General features: G+C 43.0%; 1 protein-coding gene across 2 annotated transcripts in view; it reads right to left on the reverse strand.

The window, feature by feature from the left end:
- The window catches only part of plppr5b (phospholipid phosphatase related 5b), a 101,053-nt gene that overhangs the window by 42,354 nt on the left and 34,921 nt on the right, over nt 1–23,778 (reverse strand). For both annotated transcript variants that reach the window (XM_026179129.1, XM_026179130.1), the window contains exon 3: nt 16,057–16,307. In XM_026179129.1, the coding sequence (XP_026034914.1) occupies nt 16,057–16,307 (251 nt within the window). The remainder of the gene's footprint in view (nt 1–16,056; nt 16,308–23,778) is intronic.

Here is a 23,778-nt window from a genome sequence, read left to right on the forward strand (position 1 = left end):
GTGTTTAGCTTCACTCTCGCATGTCAGGGTTTCTGGGTCGTTGACCCAGCATTTTCAGTTCATGTCCACTGTTTATCCTCTGTACGTTCCACTTCCTGTTTTGTGTTACGTTACTCTGTGTGCATTATGTTCTAGTTCTTATTCCATGCATCGTTAGTTCAATTGTGTTCAGCTGCTCACTCACCTGTCACCTATCAGTCATTGTTCAGCCAGTATATTTAAGTCCTCAGTTCTCTCCTGGTCGGCGTTGCGTCATTGATGTTGTCACTGCTGTCTATGCCCCATGTTTGCATTCTAAGTCCAGATCAGTCAGCCGTTCATTCAGTCAGCCAGCCAGCCATCTCCTGTTTTCGTCATTCCTCCCTCACAATAACGTAACACAAAACAGGAAGTGGAACGTACAGAGGATAAACAGTGGACATGAACTGAAAATGCTGGGTCAACGACCCAGAAACCCTGACAGTACCCCCCCCTTCAAAGGCCGGCACCCGACGGCCAAAAGAAAGAAAAACCAGAACAGGGTGGGCGGAGGGGGCCCAGGACGGAGGGACGGAGTCCGAAACAAAAACAGTTCAGGTGGGCGGCCACGTGGCCCGTGGCCGAGACGAGACATTTCAGGTGGGCGGCCGCGAGGAAGGCGGCGGCAGTCGAGACGAGACGGGTCCGGTGGGCAGGAGGAGACTGGACTACAGGGGACTGGGCAGGAACAGGCTGGACGGGAGCGGGCTGGACTACAGGCTGGACAGGAGCAGGAGGGTGAACTGATTGGACTGAGGAGGCTAATGGATAAACAGGGGTCGGTGAGGCTAATGGCTGAGCTGAGGTTGGTACGGCTAAATGCTGAGCTAAAGACTGAGCTAGTGAGGGGGATAAAGCTGCAGCTTGGGCTAGTAAGGCTGGTGTCTGAGCAGGGGACACCCTGCATCGTCACCGTGAGTCCTGCGTTTGAGTCCTTCTCTCCACATCCACTCAGCAACCCCTGACACACATCTGTTAGCCTCCAAGGGTCTAACTGTACTTTCTACACAGCAAATTCAAAAGTGTTAAATGTTTTGGTGTTAATAGTCTTCTTGCAAAAGTTGAGTTAATTTTACTCTAAGCAGAGTCACATTCTTTTAATGTAACTCTGAGGTGTAAAATGATAGTAGTTAAAATCGAGTGTTAAAAATGAGTGTTTCTATGTCAAATCTGGAGGTGTTACAATGGAAACATTAACTCTTGACCTCTTAACTCTGAACTCCTACAGGGGCTATGACACCAACAGAGTAAATTCACAGACTCCGCCCCCAGCACGGCTCCAATCGAAGCTGAAGTGAAGCCGTTTCAGAACATTTTGCTCTACATATTTGAGTTGTTTGCCATGCTTGGTAAGTCATTTTTTCAAAGATTGTTTCAATTATTATTATGAGCTTTTACTTCTGTGGCTCTTTGGAGTTGAGACAAAGCTGTGTGAAAGGCATTAGCCATGTTGCTCAGTGATAGCATAACATTCTGTTTTAGCTAGCTGAAAGGTATTGTTTGCAGGCAAATACCACAGCCTTGAAAAAAAGCTTGCATGTGAATTTTCAGTCAAACTTTTGGTCAAATACACCTAAAACAATGTCTAGAATGTGAAATGTTGGTATAACGGTGCTACTTGAAGCCTGAAAACGATCACCCATAAAAAAAAACGAGCAAACAGCAGTAGCAGACGTCCTGACTGGATTCTACGGTAGCATAGATCCCTCCAGAGTTTTGTGCACACGGTTTGGGTAAAAATGAAAAAGGTTGAGGTTTTACATTTAGTTCAGTATTACCTGTTGCCTGTGTCTTTGTCTTTTGGGAAAATACTTTACACAAGTAATGGCTCAAAGAGGATTCCTTTTTTTTTTTTTTTTTTTACTGTGCTGCAATTGTTTACTGGATTATTTGTGCCATTAATTACTGTCAACTAATTTTTATTCAATCTCCGCACAGGATATGCTTGTGAAGATGGAATATGAGGGAGAGCAGAAGTGCGTTGAAGTTCCACAAAGGGATGAATGAAGGACATGCATATTGTATTGAAGAAATAAGTGATGAGAATGCTGTTATTTGCATTTACCATGTCAGACCTTTTGATAAACAAAATTCTAATGAAAGTGAGAACATGTATACTGTTACATCTTTCAGAAAATGTTTTGAAATTGTGGTGCACAGTTCAGAATAAATGTTTTTCAAAAACCATTGCATCTTTTTAGTAAATGTTTATTTCCAAAAGAAATTTCTAGAAGTTCAGAACAGTAAAATTCCTGCTTTTTAGAATGAATTAGAAGATAACTCTTACGTAGTTAAACTAAAATACTCTTTGAGAGTTAATATATAAACTCTTAACACCAAGTGTTAAATTATCAACTCCAGACAGATTTGGTGTTTAACACTAAATCAGAGTTAACGTACCAACTCTCCAAAAAGAGTTAAATTAACACTCTCTGGTGTGGACCCATATAGACACTTTAATAGTGTTGAAATCAAATCCGACAGTGTTAATTTGGACATGCTGGATTTGCTGTGTATTAACCACGCACACACACGATGGACCAAACAGTTCTATTTCTCTCTCTTTCATTATTCTTCATCTTTTTTTTTTTTTTAATTAATCAGGACTTTAAAAATCTCATGCTTTCCAACTTTGAGTATAAAATATTTGCATAGTAGAGTGGTGTTTTGCTAGGCTACGTTGTGCAGTTCTTTTCTATGACTGGATAAATGAAGACATTTTTGATCAACAACCACTGATCAATGTCCATGAGTACCTTTCACAGAGAGTTGGGGAATGGCTGCAATCACAGCATTGTAAGATGGTGACAGATGTACCCTTAGGCCCCCTCCTCGATTCAGAGATGGTCTTTCCCGTTTCATGTAAATGGCCTCCTTGACTCCGCCCACAAACCAGCGTTCCTCCCTGTCCAGGATGTTACATCCTCATCATTGAAAGAGTGTCCACTGGCCTGTAGGTGTAAATAGACTGCAGAGTCCTGGCCTGACGAGGTAGCTCTTTTGTGTTGTGCCATCCGCTTCACCAGAGGTTGTTTGGTTTCCTCGATGTATAAATCCTGGTAATCCTCCTGCACTTAACAGCGTACACTATGTTACTCTGTTTGTGTCGGGGACCCGATCCTTGGGGTGGACCAGTTTTTGGTGCAGCGTGTTTTGGGCTTTTTTTTTTTTTTTAGAGAAAACGTGTCTTAACTATTCCAATATTCCTGACACATAAGGGATCACTGTGGGTTTTCGCTTAGTCGGCAGTTGTTCTTCTGTCCTGGATCGGCTGGAGCTTTCTTGAAACGTTTCTCGACTGAAAAACCTACTTCCAGATGAACAGAATCAACGTTTTGGGATATTAACAACAAATTTTACTTCTAACTCATCCACTGCAGAATGATAAATTGAATTTGGATTATTTCAAATTAAATAAATGTCACCATAACCTGGCCACAACCAGGTGCTCTCCAGGAGATTTCAGACAGAGTGACAAGAATTATCAGAAGAGTTGTGTGAGATCCAAGGACCACTTGTAGGGAGCTACAGAAAGGTAGCTCTTCACAGTTCTCCTGAAATCAGCAGGTACCATTGTTTCAAAGAGAACAATAGTAATGGACTCAACCACAATGGCCTGTTTAACATAGTCTGGTCAGACGGGCCAAACTTGAACTCTTTGGATGGCATAATACACACCATGTTTGGAGAACAAAAGGTGCTGCATATCACTCCAAAAACATCATATGAACAGTGAAGTCTGGAGGTGGGAACAACATGGTAAGGGGCTGTTTTTTTAAGAAACGGCACTGACATGTACAGAGACGGTCTTGATCAAAATCTGATGCCATCTTCCAGGATTATGAAGTTGAAATCGGGATGGTTCGGCAAGACAATGATCCCGAACACACAGGCAAGAAAACTCTGAATTGGTTTCCAAGAAAGAAAATTTCTTGACCTGAATCCAACTGAAAATCTATGGAAAGAACTAACAGTCAGATCTCATAGAAGAGGCCTACTGACTGTTTGTGTGGAAGAATGGGCCGAATTCACACCTGAGCAGTGCATGCGACTAGTTTCTTCATACAGGAGGGGTCTTGAAGCTGTTTTTGTACGCAGTATTAAATAAATTTCAGCTTTTTCAATACTTATTTTACCTGCTGAATGTGTATGCCTGTCCTGCACTGAGTTAGGGTGATTTTCCATCACACAAAATACTATCAACTTTATAATTATATCAACAGAACAACCTGCTATCCATCCATCCATCTTCATCCGCTTTATCCGAGGCCGGGTCGCGGCGGCAGCAGCCTAAGCGTTCCTCCGTTCCAACCTGCTATCTCTACTGTAAAATACATACACCCTGTATAATATAACTTAGGTGTCTGGGTGCAGGTTTCCTTCTTTATTTGATTACTCTGAAGTGTCTTGGTGAGTGTTTCATTGTCAAGCCCTATATTTCCTTTTTAATCACAGACATTGACAGCTGTCTGCAGAGGCCTGTCAGCAAAATGGAGAGTGTGACATGACATCAATCTCTCTGCCTTGCCAAGTTTAAATGGCTTCCTGTGTTATTACTTAGGGGGATCTGTTCATTTGTGTTTGGCATTTCATATCTAATGTTATTACTGAAGCATTCATCAAACAGACTGCCAGAAATCTGAGTGAGAGTATTAACTGTGAACTCTATTAAAAATAGACCTTTTTTTGTGCATGAAAAATTAGACACAACACTGCAATGGGATGATACCACTTAATCTGACTTTGCTTCCATTCTGGTGTCAGCTACACACCAGTATGGCTTCAGTAGCTTCCATGGTTGGAATGTTATCATGTTAACAGTACAGGGGTGACTGCAGCTCAGTAGGCAGCGCACCCCACCTACTAATCAGAAGGTTAGTGTTTTGATACCTGGCTGCTCCAGTCTGCATGCCCAGGAATAACTTGGGCATAACCCCAGGTTGCTCTACGATGTGTTCTTCGGGTGTGAGTGTGAATGTTAGACAGAAAGCATTCTTCTGAGGGTAGACAAGTACACTATTAAAAAGTGTCCAATACAGAAGGACAGACATATATAAACTTACCACCAAAAGTAAGAAAATTTGTGTTCACTCAGTTATTTATTTGTTGTAACAATTCTTCTTGGCAACAAATCTTAAACCATTGGAAAGCCTGTTTCTTTCCCCTGAAATGGTGCTGCATTTGTAAAGATAATTCATCTGTGGGTTAAACAGCCTGCGACAGACTGGCGACCTGTCCAGGGTATGCCCCGCCTCGCGCCCTGTGACAGCTGGGATAGGCTCCAGCGCCCCCCGCAACACTGAAAAGGAGATGCAGAAGCGAATGGATGGATGGATGGATGGGTTAAACAGCAGAGTTGAATGCACCCTGTTCTGACACCCTGACAATCAGGTGCCTGATTGGTGCCTATTTAGTAGCACCTGTGAGCATGGACCCTGCTACAGCGATCAGACAGCGTCTGCTCTAAGCATGCCACATTTGACAGGGCCTGTGCCATAAGGCAACTTCAAGCTAGAGTTCTTCAAAATGAAGTTGCAGCATTATTTAGAGGGAAGGCTAGTACCATCTTCAAATTGAAGGCCAAGGGCATGACAAGGTGAAAAAGGTTTGCTTAAAATTATTGCAATTTTATTAAAAATAAAAAAAAATAAAAATATAACATGCACAAAAGTATTCACAGCCTTTGCTCAATGTTTCAATTCAAGTCAATTTTACTTACACAGCGCCAAATCACAGCAACAGTCGCCCCAAGGTGCTTTATATTGTAAGGTGACCCTAGGATAATACATACAGAGAAAAACCCAACAATCATATGACCCCTTATGAGCAGCACTTTGGTGACAGTGGGAAGGAAAAACTCCCTTTTAACAGGAAGAAACCTCCGGCAGACCCACACAGCAGGTGTGGACGTGAGCTGGGGCTCACAGGTGCCATGAAAGGCAGGCGGTGTGCAGGACCCCACTGCATGCTGGCCTCTGGTGGAGATGGGGCAGGTCCCGAAAGCATGCTGGACTCTGGCACGGTGACCCCAGTCTTTATCTGCGGAGGGCTCTCCCTTGCTCTGACCGCCAGCTCCAGCCAAGTAGGTTTCTGGCGTGCTTCGACCTCCACCGGGTCAGGCTGATCATGTCCCTCTGGTGCTTCAACCTCCGGCTCAGGCCAAGCCGGTCCCCCGGACGCCTCCACCTCAGCTTTCCAGCCGCCAGCCTCTTTATGCTTGCGAGGCGTGATTGCATATGGCGCTTAGGTGCATCTGCCTCCCCTGCAGCGGCACTGCAGACCACACAATATACAGATTGTACTGTACTATAGTGTTCAATGGGAATCATCCTAAATAAACACAGTGACTATGCAAGCAAAAGTGTTCTGCTGTTATTGTGTCTGTGGAAATGCTAGAGAAGTTTTGTGAAATATTATGTGTAAAATAAATATTTTATAGAAAATCGCGATTTTGTGTAAATGTTAATTAGTTTAAGCTAAGCTATGACACAGAAACTAAAGTAAGTGTGTGAAGTTACTCTATGGAAATTATAAATATTTCACAAATAAAGAACATGGAACAAACTGAGTAGCTACTTCTTGAGTATCAAGTACTAAAGAAGCAGACAGCACTCATCTTTAAATTTGGCCGTCGCTTGTATATTAAAACAAACCCTAGAAAGATGCCAGAGCACAGTACAGTATCACTCCTGGGTAAAAAAGTGAGATTTTAAAAGACAAACAGTCTGTCACAGCTGGAGAGAAATCCTTCCCGCTCCACCACAATCACCCACACATGCAGGGCCTTGGGGTAAAGGTATGTCACCAGGGTGCAGGGTAGGCACCCCCGTCCCCTACTGGCTGCCTGTGCCTTAATTTTATCTCACAACTTAGACATTCATGCCTCCCCCCACTGCAGGGAAAAGGGTAACACCACCTGGGTCTGGGTGCAGTTCCCCCTCCAGGGGCAAGGGTACCTAGACCTGGGGTATAGAGTATGCTTGGGGAGTGTGATCGTGTGTGCAGCATCTCTTTATGTCTGTCTCCACGTTGGTTGAGTGTGGAGTAAGTGCATATGAGAGCATGAGGGTGGGAATGGATGTTTGTATCTGTGTGTGCCTGTATGTCTGTGTCTATATGTCAGGTTGGGTGTCAGACGCCACCTCTCTGGGGACATCTCAGGCCCTCCAAGATATGCAGGCCTATCTCCCCCCACCACTCCCCCTGCCAGTGGCGGACTCCCTCAGGTATCGGTGCGTTGGTGGTTCTTTGTGTCTGGATGGGCGTCCAGGTATACAGCGGCTCACTCCTTGGTGGCTGCTTGTCGGGGCCTGGAGCCTGGGGCTCGCTCTGGCCCCTGTGGGGGGGTGGGGTTCCCCCGGCCTCTCGGCCTGGGGCTCGGTCACTCAGGCACAGCTGGCTGCCGGCGGAGCTCACGGGCGCGTCACTGCAACTCCCCCTGGCTTCTGCTCCGCGGCTGCTGGGTGAGCCCTCGTCTGGGACTCACGGCAAAAAATCACGGTTTTAGTAACGCAGTAACGCAGCGTTCCTACGGGAAAGTAACGGTAATCTAATTACCGTTTTTGCAATAGTAATCCCTTACTTTACTCGTTACTTGAAAAAAGTAATCAGATTACAGTAACGCGTTACTGCCCATCTCTGTACATGATAATCAAAAGAGACACCAATTAATTCTCATCAGTGCTAATGCTAATGCTAGCTATCTTACAGTGGCAGGAACCTGTTTCAAATGCACAAGATTTTAGTGTTATTTGTGTTAGAGCTTTGCCAAGTTCAAGCAAAATAAATTTTTTTGCTAGAACGATGATTAAGGACAAATGTCCCAATCCAAATTTTGGCACTTGCACAACTTGACGACTACCCACTGTTTATCTGAAACAGCACAGCCTGGAACTGGTTACTATGAATGTAAGCAAGTAATGAGAATTTCATGGAAAAATAAATTTGCCCCTTCCTGATGTCTTCTGTTTTTGCATATGTGTCACGCTTACATTTTTCAGATCAACAAATTTTAACATTAGGCAAAGAAAACAAAGTCAAATAAAAAACACCTGGAACTAAAAATGTTACCAGGAAAATGTAATTGCCCACTACACCTTATAACTGGTTGTGGGGTTATCAAGCAGTTGCAATAACAGGAAATGTGTCTTTTATATCACTGTGAAAGGAATTTGGCCCACTCTGCTGAATTCCTTTAACCACATTTTCCTTCAGGATTTTCTGTTAGAGAGCAGGATTCATGTTTCCATTAATTACAACAAATGATTCAGGTTCTGGAGCAGGAAAACAGCCCCAGACTATTACACTACCACCACCATGTTTGACCGCTAGTATGATGATTGTTTTTATAAAATGTTGTGTTAGTGTTATGCTGAATGCAACAGGAACAAACCTCCCAAAAAGTTCAACTTTCGTCTTGTCATTCTAGAGAATATTTTTATCATCAAGATATTTTTCGCCGCCATCTTCCTTGCGGCCGCCCACCGGACCTGCTCAGTAGTCGCCATTGCCACCAGCGTGGCCGCCCACCAGAACAATACAGTATCCACATCTGAACCAAAGAGTAAAACAGTGAAATGTGGATTATTAAATATTAGGTCTCTCTCCTCCAAGTCTCTGTTAGTACATGACTTAATAATTGATCAACAAATTGATTTACTCTGCCTTACAGAAACCTGGTTGCAGCAGGATGATTATGTTAGTTTAAATGAATCAACACCCCCGAGCCATTCTAACTACCAGAAATCTCGAAGCACAGGCCGAGGGGGCGGTGTGGCAGCAATTTTTCACACCAGCCTATTAATTAATGAAAGACCAAGACAGACTTTTAATTCATTTGAAAGCCTGATGCTTAACATTGTCCACCCCAGCTGTGAAACTCAGAAACCAGTCTTACTTGTTATCATCTATCGTCCACCTGGGCCTTACACAGAGTTTCTGTCTGATTTCTCAGACTTTATATCTAATTTAGTTCTGAGCTCAGATAAAATAATTATTGTGGGTGATTTTAACATCCATGTAGATGCTAAAAATGACAGCCTCAACATGGCATTTAATCTGTTATTAGACTCAATTGGTTTCTCTCAAAATGTAAAAGAAACCCACCCACCACTTTAATCACACTCTAGATCTTGTTCTAACATATGGCATCGAACCTGAACATTTAACAGTGTTTCCTGAAAACCCTCTCCTGTCTGATCATTTCCTGATAACATTTACTTTTACAATAACTGATTACACAGCGGTGAAGAGTAGACTTTATCAAAGTAGATGTCTTTCTGAAAGCACTGTAACTAAGTTTAAGAATATAATCCACCCACTGTTATCATCTCCAATGCCCTGTACCAACACAGAGCAAAGCAGCTATCTGAACGCTACCCCAACAGAGGTCGATTATCTTGTTAATAATTTCACCTCCTCACTACGTACGACTCTGGATACTGTAGCTCCTGTGAAAACTAAGGCCTCAAATCAGAAGTACCTGACTCCGTGGTATAATTCTCAAACACGTACCCTAAAGCAGATGACTCGTAATCTGGAGAGGAAATGGCGTGTCACAAATCTAGAGGATCATCATTTAGCCTGGAGAAATAGTTTGCTGCTTTATAAGAAAGCCCTCCGCAAAGCCAGAACATCTTACTATTCATCACTGATTGAAGAAAATAAGAACAACCCTAGGTTTCTCTTCAGCACTGTAGCCAGGCTGACAAAAAGTCAGAGCTCTTTTGAGCCAACCATCCCTTTAACGTTAACTAGTAATGACTTCATGAACTTCTTCACAAATAAAATTTTTATCATTAGAGAAAAAATTACCAATAATCATCCCACAGATGTAATATTATCTACAGCTACTCTTAGTACCATTGATATTAAGTTAGACTCTTTTTCTCCAATTGATCTTTCTGAGTTAACTTCAATAATTACTTCCTCCAAACCATCAACGTGTCTTTTAGACCCCATTCCTACAAAACTGCTCAAAGAAGTCCTGCCATTAATTAATTCTTCGATCTTAAATATGATCAACCTATCTCTAATAATCGGCTATGTACCACAGGCCTTCAAGCTGGCTGTAGTTAAACCTTTACTCAAAAAGCCATCTCTAGACCCAGCAGTCTTAGCTAATTATAGGCCAATCTCCAACCTTCCTTTCATATCAAAAATCCTTGAAAGAGTAGTTGTCAAACAGCTAACAGATCATCTGCAGAGGAATGGTTTATTTGAAGAGTTTCAGTCAGGTTTCAGAGCTCAGCACAGCACAGAAACAGCTTTAGTGAAGGTTACAAATGATCTTCTTATGGCCTCTGACAGTGGACTCATCTCTGTGCTTGTCCTGCTAGACCTCAGTGCAGCGTTCGATACTGTTGATCATAATATCCTATTAGAGCGATTAGAACATGCTGTAGGTATTACAGGTACTGCACTGCAGTGGTTTGTATCATATCTATCTAATAGACTCCAATTCGTGCATGTAAATGGAGAGTCCTCTTCACACACTGAGGTTAATTATGGAGTTCCACAGGGTTCAGTGCTAGGACCAATTCTGTTTACATTATACATGCTTCCCTTAGGCAGCATCATTAGAAGACATAGCATACATTTTCACTGCTATGCAGATGACACCCAGCTCTATCTGTCCATGAAGCCAGATAACACACACCAATTAGTTAAACTGCAGGAATGTCTTAAAGACATAAAGACCTGGATGGCCGCTAACTTTCTGCTTCTTAATTCAGATAAAACTGAGGTTATTGTACTCGGCCCTGAAAATCTTAGAAATATGGTATCTAATCAGATTCTTACTCTGGATGGCATTACCTTGGCCTCCAGTAACGCGGTGAGGAACCTTGGAGTCATTTTTGACCAGGACATGTCCTTCAACGCACATATTAAACAAATATGTAAGACTGCTTTCTTCCATTTGCGCAACATCTCTAAAATTAGAAATATCCTGTCTCAGAGTGACGCTGAAAAACTAGTTCATGCATTTATTACTTCCAGGCTGGACTACTGTAATTCATTATTATCAGGATGTCCAAAAAACTCACTGAAAAGCCTTCAGCTAATCCAAAATGCTGCAGCAAGAGTCCTGACAGGGACTAGAAAGAGAGAGCATATTTCTCCTGTTTTGGCTTCCCTTCATTGGCTTCCTGTTAAATCCAGAATTGAATTCAAAATCCTGCTCCTCACATACAAGGTCTTAAATAATCAGGCCCCATCTTATCTTAATGACCTTGTAGTACCATATCACCCTATTAGAGCGCTCCGCTCTCTCTCTGCAGGCCTACTTGTTGTTCCTAGAGTATTTAAAAGTAGAATGGGAGGGAGAGCCTTCAGTTTTCAGGCCCCTCTTCTGTGGAACCAGCTTCCAGTTTGGATTCGGGAGACAGACACTATCTCTACTTTTAAGATTAGGCTTAAAACTTTCCTTTTTTCTAAAGCATATAGTTAGGGCTGGACCAGGTGACCCTGAATCCTCCCTTTGTTATGCTGCAATAGATGTAGGCTGCCGGGGGATTCCCATGATGCATTGAGTTTTTCCTTTCCAGTCACCTTTCTCACTCACTATGTATTAATAGACCTCTCTGCATTGAATCATATCTGTTATTAACCTCTGTCTCTCTTCCACAGCATGTCTTTATCCTGTCTTCCTTCTCTCACCCCAACCGGTCGCAGCAGATGGCCGCCCCTCCCTGAGCCTGGTTCTGCCGGAGGTTTCTTCCTGTTAAAAGGGAGTTTTTCCTTCCCACTGTCGCCAAAGTGCTTGCTCATAGGGGGTCATATGATTGTTGGGTTTTTCTCTGTATCTATGAAGCGCCTTGAGGCGACTTTTGTTGTGATTTGGCGCTATATAAATAAAATTGAATTGAATTGAATTGAATTGAACTGCTTTGGCTCAGCCGCAGGCCGCGTGGCCACCCCCCCGAACTGTTTTGTTTCGGACTCTGTCCCTCCGTCCTGGACCCCGTCCGCCAACTTTGTTCTGTTTTTTTTTTTTTCTTTCGGCCATCGGGTGCCGGCCTTTGAAGGGGGGTACTGTCAAGGTTCCTGGGTCGTTGAGTGATTTCAGTTTGTTGATGTTCAGTTTAGTTTGCCACATTAATGTTCTCATTTCCTGTTTTTTCCCATGTCAGCTTGTCTCTTGTGTCATTAGTCAGATTATGTTCAGCCCTGTACTCATCTGTTTCCAATCATTGTCATCATTCGACCTGTGTATTTAAGTTCCTTGGTTTCACCAGTTCTTTGTCGTGTCATTGATGTTGACGTTGCCAGTATTGTCGTTCCCGTTTGTATTCAGTTATTCAGTCAGTTAGTCAGTCTTGCCGTTCCTGCTTTGTTCATTCACCCGCTCCAATAAATCCTCGTCATTCCGCACCGTGAGGCGGTTTAATGTTGCAAAGCACCTCTTTTTAACTTCAGTGGATATTATACATGGTTATGCTCAGGATATGTCAGCCCATTTCTACTGGAAATGCCTTTTGGTTAAACTTTCAGCAAGGAATTTGCATTTGCACTGTTAAATATTTATATAACTTTAATGCACATAAACAGCTTCTTGTTTAAGTGAAAATAAATGGATGTTTGTTTGTTTTTTGCGCTAATAAAGTTGTGGAGTTGTATTTTTTTCCGCATCAATTATATCATCAGTTATATCGTTATCACAAATTTTCAAATATGTATCGTGATAAATATTTTTGGCCATATCACCCTGCTCTACAACAAAGCACTATTTTTGGTAGAGCATGCTAGCAGGCCGTCGTTATTACCGTGTTTTTTGGAAAATACGGCACACTTGAAATCAATCCTTTGACTTTTCTGAAAATCGTCAGTGCCCCTTATAATCCCGTGTGCCTTATGTATGAATTCTGGTTGTGTTTACTGACCTCGAAACGATTTTATGTGCACGGCGCTCGAAAATCTGTCAAATGCTTTAGTACGACTTTGCTAAGCTACGAAGCCGCACCGCTTGATGGATTGTCGGAGCATTATGGCTATCGTAGGCGGAGCCTCGTGGAGTGATACGTACTGTGCTTCAACATAATATTACCATATTGTGTGTGTATAACCTCTTTTTAAGTTTTGTGGATATTATACATGGTTATGCTGAGGATATGTTGGCCAGTTTCCACTGGAAATGCCTTTTGGTTAAACTGTCAGCGAGGAATTTGCATTTGCAGTGTTACATTTTTATATAACTTTAATGCACTTAAAAAACAGCTGCTTGTTTAAGTGAAAATACATTGATGGGTTGGTTTTTTTGCACTAATAAAGTTGTGGAGTTGTAAAGTATTTTGTCTAGTGTCAATTATATCGTCAGTTATAATGTATGGTGATAAATATTTTTGGTCATATCGCCCTGCTCTAGGAGCAATTACAGCTGATCCAACAGACTCTGGATTGCTGTGTTTGAACCTGGCATTGCTGTAATGACTAAGACAACAAGAGGGATAATTTTCATCATCTTCTTGGAGTTGCAGTATTGTGTGTGTCAGTGTGTGCAAACTGCATGTATGTCCTGGACACACACATTGGCCTGTGCTAAATGACCTATATAACAGAGACAATCTGTTCTCCTCACCATGCAGGCAGGCAGTGATCGTCCAAAGCCATGCATCGATCACTTATGGGCACTTGGGTACACATTGGTTCTGACACAGAAAATCAAACAAATCAGATCATCAGAAAGCATTGGAAGCTTTTTTGAAAAGGTTTCATTGTTGTGCTTTGCTTAAAGGATAAATCAACAGTCACACAGGATGGCTGTAGGAGGTAGAGCAGGTCATCTAGTAATTGGAAGGTTGTTGTTGCTGCTTCAGTCTCCAGGACCAACTATTCTTTGGTCACATACTAACCCCAAGTTGCTCTCCGATGCATCTATCAGTGTATGTATGTGTGTGAATGTCAGACTGAAAGCACTTGAGCAAAAAAGCATGGAAAAAAGTATTTGTATGAGGTAAGTTTGATAAACAATAAACTGGACTGGTAAAAAAGCATCACTGCACAGTGCAGGACAGGCCAGAGCCAAGGTAGCTGAGGTCTTTTAACATCGGACCATGCTCAGGATATTCTTTGAGTCTGTGTGATCAATGCCATCCTCTATGCTGTTTCATGGTTTCCAAGATAAGGACAATGCTGCAAAATGCCTCCCACCCACTCCATGAGGTGCTAGCCAGTCACAGGGGCATGTTCACTTAAAGATAGGGCTGGGCGATATATCGAGTTTTTTAAAAATATCGATATATTTTTATACGAGATGTAAGATGTGACAATATCCTTTATATCGATATAGTCTATGTTACGTTATAATTATAGTTGTGGAGCCACAAGTTTGCCTCTCTTTCGTCCACTTTTGTCTTTACGCAACGTTACTCGACCTCACCTTTCCTTCACTGAACACAACTCCCCCTCCTCCCACATCGCTTCACCTGCAGGCAGCGACAAGATGGGCACGGCAAATCTCCGTTAACGAGTTACTGCGCATCGCCCCGTGCGTGGGGCTGAATGGCGTCAATGTGTTAATGAGCTAACCACGCTAACGAGCTAACCACGCTAACGCCATGCACGGCCTGAAATCCTTTCATTTTCTCAAAAATCGACAGTGCGCCTTATGTATGAATTCTAGTTGTTCAGGGTCAAAAATGTTTTAGTACGACTTTGCTAAGCTACGGAGCTGCACCGGCTTGATGGATAGTCGGAGCATTACGGCTACTGAGGAGCCTCGCGAAGTGATACGTACTGTGCTTCAGCGTAATATTACCGTATTGTGTGTGTGTATAAGGACCATAAATGGCACCTGTAAGAGACACGGTTATGAAGCAGATTTCAAACTCCAGGCTGTCAGTCACGAACTGTGAAATCTGTCTCTGTTATTATGCTCAGCGTCTTTTAGTTTACATTTTGACTGCACAATTGTGAGCTCTTTGTTATGCACAAAAACAACAGTTTTGTTTTATTTATGGAGCACTTTTATTATATAATAAATGCTCATAATTTATTTTTGAGTAGTTTTTTTCATGTACATCTATGTATGTTAATAAAAGTGCCTGTGTGACATCTGGGACACAGCTTTGACTAAGAACTCTCTTTTTGTTCGTACCTTATGGCTTTAAAAAAATATCGAGATATATATATCTTATATCGCCATCCTGCTAAAAAATATCGAGATATGAATTTTGGTTCATATCGCCCAGCCCTACTTAAAGACTAAGATTGCCCAAATGCACCACTCAACAACACAGGAAATCATTCCTGCCTGTGGCTATCTCACTACACAAGCACCTTGAGGCAACCGTTGTGATTTAGCGCTATATAAATAAAATGTGACTGATCTACCAAAATTACTCCAAGAGCACGTCAACCAATCATCCAGGAGGTCACAAAAGAACCCAGAACATAATTAAGGAACCGCAGGCTTCACATGTCTAAGTTAAGGTCAGAGGTCATGATTCAACAATAAGAAAGAGACTGGGCAAAATGGGATCCATGGGAGAGCTCAAAGAGAAAACCACTGCTAACCAAAAAGAACACAACAGTGTTACATGTGCCAAAAAACATCTTGATTATCTCCAAGACTTTTGGGGAAAATATTCTGTGGACTGACGAGACAAAGCTGAACTTTTTGGAAGTCACCTCTTCACAAAAGGACCATCATACCAACAGTAACATATGGTGGTGGTATTGTGATGATCTGGGGCTGTTTTGCTGGCTCAGGACCTAGAAGACTTGCTGTGGTAAATGGAACCATGAATTCTGCTGCATAGCAGTAACCCACCTGAGATTGTGAGACTACCAGGCGCCCTGTGGGTTACTGTTGGGAACAGCAAGCGACACAGACTGTGCAGAGATAGGTGACACGGAAACAAAAGCAGGGATGCAGAGCGGGGCTATCACGTCCAGCAGCAAAAACAACAAAACAAATCCTATTTCCATCCATCTTTCTCACCAACGCCAGCTCCCTCGCAAACAAAACGGAGGTGATACAATCAGAGACAACAAAAGGATTATACTAAACACATATGGCTGGATGTAAGAAAAACTCACAGCTAGGTAGAGTGCAGCATAGACGCTAAGCGCAGCCTCTTTGGATGGGAAAGTCTTGCGGGCACGTAGGATGTCGTCCTGGTTTCCTGTGCAGGCCTCCTGGTGGCTGATGTAGCGCAGGGCCTGCTGGCAACCCAGTGCTGTGTAGTTTGGCTTACAGACAGTCAGGAAGTACGGTGCCAGGTTTCCTGTCACTACCTGCCCTGCGTTGACAAAGATGTCAACAGTGAAGAGGCCAAAGGTGTAGACTCCTGGAAACAAACAAAAAAATGTTAAGACTGACGAGAGAAATGCTGCTGTTAGCAGCAACATAGTACTGAGACTGAAAAGTGAGGTGCTAATTAATATTAATGAGATACAGTCAGATTTTGTGAAACTTGATATTCCTCAGTTCAACACAACTCAATATAATTTTATTTATATAGCATCAAATCACAACAAGAGCTTTTCAAGGCGCTTTATATTGTAAGGTGACCCTACAACATTACAAAAAAAAAAAGAGAAAACCCCAACAATCAAATGAACCCTTTGAGCATATGGGAATGAGAAAACTCCCTTTTCACAGAAAGACACCTTCAGCAGAACCAGGCTGAGGGAGGGACGGACATTTGCCGCGACCGGGTAGGGTTCAGGGAGGAAGACAGGACAAAGACATGCTGTGGAAGAGAGCCAGAGATTAATAATAACTAATAATTAAATGCAGAGAGGTGTATAAACACATAGTGAATGAAACACTCAGTGCATCATGGGAGTCCCCCAGCATCCTACAGTGGGGCAAAAAAGTATTTAGTCAGCCACCGATTGTGCAAGTTCCCCCACTTAAAATGATGACAGAAGTTTGCCAGAGAGCACATGGATGATACAGCAGAGGATTGGGAGAATGTCATGTGGTCAGATGAAACCAAAGTAGAACGTTTTGGTATAAACTCAACTCGTCGTGTTTGGAGGAAGAAGAATACTGAGTTGCATCCCAAGAACACCATACCTACTGTGAAGCATGGGGGTGGAAACATCATGCTATGGGGCTGTTTTTCTGCCAAGGGGACAGGACGACTGATCCGTGTTAAGGACAGAATGAATGGGGCCATGTATCGTGAGATTTTGAGCCAAAACCTCCTTCCATCAGTGAGAACTTTGAAGATGAAACGAGGCTGGGTCTTCCAACATGACAATGATCCAAAACACACCGCCCGGGCAACAAAGGAGTGGCTCCGTAAGAAGCATTTGAAAGTCCTGGAGTGGCCTAGCCAGTATCCAGACCTCAACCCCATAGAAAATCTGTGGCGGGAGTTGAAAGTCCGTGTTGCTCGGCGACAGCCCCAAAACATCACTGCTCTCGAGAAGATCTGCATGGAGGAATGGGCCAAAATACCAGCTACTGTGTGTGCAAACCTGGTAAAGACCTATAGTAAACGTTTGACCTCTGTTATTGCCAACAAAGGTTATGTTACAAAGTATTGAGTTGTATTTTTGTTATTGACCAAATACTTATTTTCCACCCTGATTTACCAATAAATTCTTTACAAATCCTACCATGTGGATTCATGGATTTTTTTTTCACATTCTGTCTCTCACAGTTGAAGTGTACCTCTGGTGCAAATTACTGACCTCTGTCATCATTTTAGGTGGGGGAACTTGCACAATCGGTGGCTGACTAAATACTTTTTTGCCCCACTGTACGTTTATTACAACATCACCTGGTCCAGCCCTAACTATATTCTTTAGCAAAAAGGAAAGTTTGAAGCTTAATCTTGAAAGTAGAGATAGTGTCTGTCTCCTGAATCCAAACTGGAAGCTGGTTCCACAGAAGAGGGGCCTGAAAACTGAAGGTCATGAAGATATGTTGGGACCTGATTATTTAAGACCTTATATATGATGAGAAGAATTTTAAATTCAATTCTGGATTTAACAGGAAGCCAATGAAGGGAAGCCAATACAAGAGAAATCTGCTCTCTCTTTCTAGTCCCTGTCAGTACACTAGCTGCAGCATTTTGGATTAACTAAAGGTTGGTTTTTAGGACATCCCAATAATAATGAATTGGTGTAGTCCATAAGAAGTAATAAATGCATGAACTTTAAATTTAAATTTATTTTATTATTTTACATTTAAAATTTTTTTCCTGGGGACCCTGTGACACCCCATTGAAGAGCCGTAGGCTGGATCTCTTAAGATCTCACTGTTGGGTTTGTAAGGCCATGTTACTCCTAAATTTCTCTTGTTCAAAGAGAAGATATAAAACAAAGTTCTAAGCTAATCGACCTTAGTGTTCTCCTTTTTAAAAGAATCAATAAAGAATCGAAAATGGAATCGGAATCGTGAAAATCTTATCAATACCCATCCCTACATATACACACATACATATATATACACTGTAACATGCCTCTGTGGGATAGGCATTTATCCTGGCTAATGCTATAGCTCCCAATGACAATGATTTTGTTTCTCAGCACTACTTTAACAATGAGAGATAGAAACTATTTTTATACAGCAAAACATAATAAATGGCATTTGCAATAAGAAAAATGTGTGATTCGCACAAGTAACCTTGTTGTGCTGCCTCTTCTGTCTGTGCTTTATCTTCCAACAGAATGATGGTGTTGCGACACTGGCAAAGTGCTCCATAAAATAACAAGGACAGGACATAAATCATTCAGCTTACTTGTACTTTCAGTGTGAATAATTCCCTCTGTAAGCAGCCTGTTCATCTCCTCTGTTCCTCACTCCTATGTGAGTCTGCACACAGCCGGCCTTGAACAAAATCCCCTGCTGCTCACCATCACACACCCACTGTGACCATCACCCAGGTGCCACTGTCCATTCACGCTGCTCCTAACCAAACCAACCAAGCATGGAGGGCTTTAACGGAAATAACAGCTTCCCTCGTACAGGAGCCCAGCCCGCTGACACGCTAAATTACCTACTGACACCGAGTCGGACAATCGCTTCTTACACACACACTGAAAGAGGTGTTTACCACACAAAAACACACACATATGTATATGAGGTTCCATGATGTGTTGCTGGGTCAACCACAGAAGCTTTTCCAATCACTGTCAAGCATCTGTGCTGCTGCAAAACTAATTCAGCCAAGGCTATGAAGTGTGCTGCGAGACATTAACAGACAGGCGGCACTGCAACAGTTTAGTGTGGCATATCTTTCTTCTTCTTTCACGGATTCTAGTTTTAAATGTCACTGCGTGACTCATTGCTGTTCCTTTGTCATCCCCCAAGAGCCACTGAGGCTTACTGCCGACAGGTCATTTTCTTAATAAGCATCAAATAGGTTTTGTCAGGCATCATGTGACTCAGTCACCAAGTGCTCGCCGCACAACGCATCGTTTTGACTCTGTCCCACTTTCTGAAGCGAGTGTGGAAAATGTGGAGGCGCTTACAGCGAACCCATCCCCCTCTTCCTCTTTGTTGTAGGGAACACAGAGCGAGATGATCAAAATTGCTTATTAGGGCATAAATCTAATGCCTGCTTCAAACAATGCCATGATCTGCCGCAGAGCCGCTGTATAGTTTGTTTGTTCTGTGTAGTCGCTCCTCTCTTGGTGCATATCTGTGTGTCGGAGGGTGAGGACGGGTGAGGCAGTGCACCTCTTATTTGATCTCCAAAGTGCTGCAGTGTGATGTGCAGCAGAGTCACTGTTATCACAGTTTCCCAGATCCCCCCCAAGTTCATAAGCAACACTTTGGAGTGCTCAGCTGTAGTAAGCTGTAAGTAAGTCCTAATACTGGACACAGTGTTAAATACAAAGATGCAACAGCAATACGCAGTGTGACACAGTGTGAAAGTGTTGATTTAACTGTGAAATGTATTTATTGGACAGAGACTGAACTTCAGTTTCATTTTCCCCCGTGGAGCTCGTTGAGTAATTGCGAAGAATTCGTCAGTACTGAAGAACACATAAGCACGGAAGCTCGTTAACATTTACGTTAGCAACTTCTACTTATATGTCCTGTTTTTCTCCCCAATGTTGAACAGCTTTTTTTTTTGTCTAGGCAATTCAACTAACCAGCAGATACGACACCTTCAAGGCATTGACTTTAACTGAGTTAGAGGGCTTGTGGAAAACATTGTTCAAGCTAAACAAAGGGTTAGAGTTAGCAAAGAATCTAAGAATGCAGGAGTAAGGGCAAAGTAAACAGTATCTGCCAGGTCTGGTCCAGTCAGACCAACATCTACTTTCATGTTCCTACACTAAATTAAACACAAATGAGGAAGCAGTTTAAGAACCTGAATGCTCGGAAAGCTCCCGGCCCAGACGGTGTGTCTCCTGCCACCCTCAGACACTGTGCAAACGAGCTGGCCCCAGTGTTTTCTGGCATTTTCAACTCCTCACTGCAGGCATGTCATGTGCCTGCCTGCTTCAAGTCCTCCACCATAATCCCTGTCCCCAAGAAACCTAGGATCACTGGACTAAATGACTACAGACCCGTGGCTCTGACATCTGTGGTCATGAAGTCTTTTGAGCGCCTAGTTCTCTCCCATCTCAGGACCCTCACGGCCCCCCTCCTGGACCCCCTGCAGTTTGCATATAGAGCCAACAGGTCTGTAGACGACGCCATCAACATGGCCCTACACTTCATCCTGCAGCATCTGGACTCCCCAGGAACCTACGCCAGGATCCTGTTTGTGGACTTCAGCTCTGCCTTCAACACCATCCTTCCAGACCATCTCCGACACAAGCTTTCCCAGATGAATGTGCCTGATCCCATCTGCCGGTGGATCACTGACTTCCTGACGGACAGGAAGCAGCATGTGAGGCTGGGAAAGAATGTCTCGGACTCCCGGACCATCAGCACCGGCTCCCCTCAGGGCTGTGTTCTTTCTCCTCTGCTCTTCTCCCTGTACACCAACTGCTGTACCTCCACCCACCAGTCTGTCAAGCTAATCAAGTTTGCAGATGACACCACCGTTATTGGGCTCATCTCTGACGGGGATGAGTCTGCCTACAGGAGGGAGGTTGAACGTCTGGTGTCCTGGTGCAGCCACAACAACCTGGTGCTGAATGCCCAGAAGACAGTGGACATTATTGTGGACTTCAGGAAGCACACAGCCCCACTCCCCCCCATCATCCTGACTGACACCCCCATCACCTCTGTGGACTCATTCCGCTTCCTGGGTACCACCATCACCCAGGACCTGAAGTGGGAGCCCACCATCACCTCCGTCATCAAGAAAGCCCAGCAGAGGATGTACTTCCTGAGGCAGCTGAAGAAATTCAACCTGCCAACACGGACGATGATGCAATTCTACACCGCAATCATCGAGTCCATCCTCACCTCCTCCATCACCGTGTGGTACGCTGGAGCCACTATCAGGGACAAACAGAGACTGCAGCGTGTTGTGCGCTCTGCTGAGAAGGTGATTGGCTGCAGACTCCCATCTCTGCAGGACCTGTACACCTCCAGGACACTGGGGCATGCAGCTCGGATCTCAGCTGACCCCTCTCACCCTGGATACAGTCTGTTTGACCTGCTCCCCTCAGGCAGGAGGCTCCGGTCCATTCGCACCAGAACCTCTCGCCATAAGAACAGTTTCTTCCCCTCTGCTGTTGGACACATGAACAATAACCGTATGACTGTTCCCAGCACTAACACATGACCCTACGCTGTGTTCACTGCATCATTCCATGTTTGGCACTGATCACCACCTGCACTCATGTATATATCTTTCAACGTAGCACTCTTAATTCTTATTCTCATGTATATATCTCATGTATATCTCATGCACATATCTTTCTACGTAGCACTTTTAATTCTTATCCCTACTTTTATTTTTTCATGTCTATTTAAGTGCTATTTATGACACTATGTTTGCACTGAAGCACCGCAGCAATTTCCTAATGTTGTAAACCTGCTCAACATTTGGCAATAAACCCCTTTCTGATTCTGATTCTGATTCTGACAAATCAAACTAGGGGCTGCTCACTACACAATTACTCTTTACAACGCACAGTAAGGAGACAGTCCTCTAATTTGAATAAAGTTCTAATAAATAGCATAAGCATAATGTTTTTCTTATTGTGTTTCCGACCCGCTTCAGGTGATATCACATTCTAAACAGCGTTTAATCTTTGAAAATGAGTTTTTCCACAGCAGCAACAATATCACAAATCTCTCTGAGGGCTCTTTTACTCTCCTATTTGTGTTTCTATAGCTGCTTTTGAGAACAGCCCCTTACAATTCAAACTGCTGATAAGCTTCACCAGCAGGCATTATTAAGACAATCAGCCCTTCTGGTCTGATATGAAAGAATTAGTGCACAAATCCTTTGCACTGGCAAGGGAAAGAAAAGCAACAATGTTCACTGAAGACATGCAGGAAAGCTGCTAAAGGATCAGAAAACATCAAAAGCTGAATAGAAAACAATGATTATTTGTATGAATGAATAACACTACATACATAATAGGGAAGAGGCCCAAGGTTTGAAAATAATCTCAGTGTGTGTCAAATAACACACACTACAGAAACAAGGAGCTCAGACAGCAGCAGCATCTTCTTCAACCAGTTAGAAGAAAAAAAACGAAGAAAGGAAAGACCATAAACAGCAAACAACACACAATGCAGGAGAGTTTAGACAAAAGTTAATTACATGCAATAGTGGGAATCAAAAGTCTAGAGTAGAGGTGTCCAACTCCAGGCCTCCTTGTCCTGCTAGACCTCAGTGCAGCGTTCGATACTGTCGACCATAATATCCTATTAGAGCGATTAGAACATGCTGTAGGTATTACAGGTACTGCACTGCAGTGGTTTGTATCATATCTATCTAATAGACTCCAATTTGTTCATGTAAATGGAGAGTCCTCTTCACACACTGAGGTTAATTATGAGTTCCACAGGGTTCAGTGCTAGGACCAATTCTGTTTACATTATACATGCTTCCCTTAGGCAGCATCATTAGAAGACATAGCATACATTTACACTGCTATGCTGATGACACCCAGCTCTATCTGTCCATGAAGCCAGATAACACACACCAATGAGTTAAACTGCAGGAATGTCTTAAAGACAAAGACCTGGATGGCCGCTGGTTTTCAGGCCCCTCTTCTGTGGAACCAGCTTTTTTTCTATCTCTACTTTCAAGTGCCTTGAGACAACTGTTGTTGTGATTTGGCACTGTATAAATAAAATTGAATTGAATTGAATTCAGGTGTGTTGACCCAGGGCGAGATCGAAAACCTGCAGGACACCAGCCCTCGAGGCCTTGAGTTGGACACCCCATGTCTAGAGTGAAGAAGAAACACTCAGTGCATCATGGGAAGCCCCTAACAGCCTAGGCCTATTGCAGTGTAACTAGCAGGGGTCACCTGATCCAGCCCTAACTATACGTTTTAGCAAAAATCAAAGCCTAATCTTGAAAGTAGAGATAGTGTCTGTCTCCTAAATCCAAACTGGAAGCTGGTTCCACAGAAAACTGAAAGCTCTTCCTCCCATTCTACATTTAATTATCTCAATGAGCGCTCAAAGTGCTGAAGTAAAGAAGAAAAAATATTATATAGCAACCATTAACCACTTACCATCTAGGAACCATGAGTAAGCCTGAGAGCAAATTGCTCTATTAGGAAAATTAGGTACTGTGAGGTCTTTAGAGTATGATCGCGTGACACTCGGATGAGCCACTGACAACGTCTAGATGAACAGAATCAACAGTACCATGTCTGAGCAATGTTTTAGCCGATACTAATTCATCGTGTGAGTGTGAGCAGCACACA

This window comes from Astatotilapia calliptera, chromosome 9 (genome assembly GCF_900246225.1).
Source record: "Astatotilapia calliptera chromosome 9, fAstCal1.2, whole genome shotgun sequence".
In the NCBI taxonomy this organism is placed as follows: Eukaryota; Metazoa; Chordata; class Actinopteri; order Cichliformes; family Cichlidae; genus Astatotilapia; species Astatotilapia calliptera.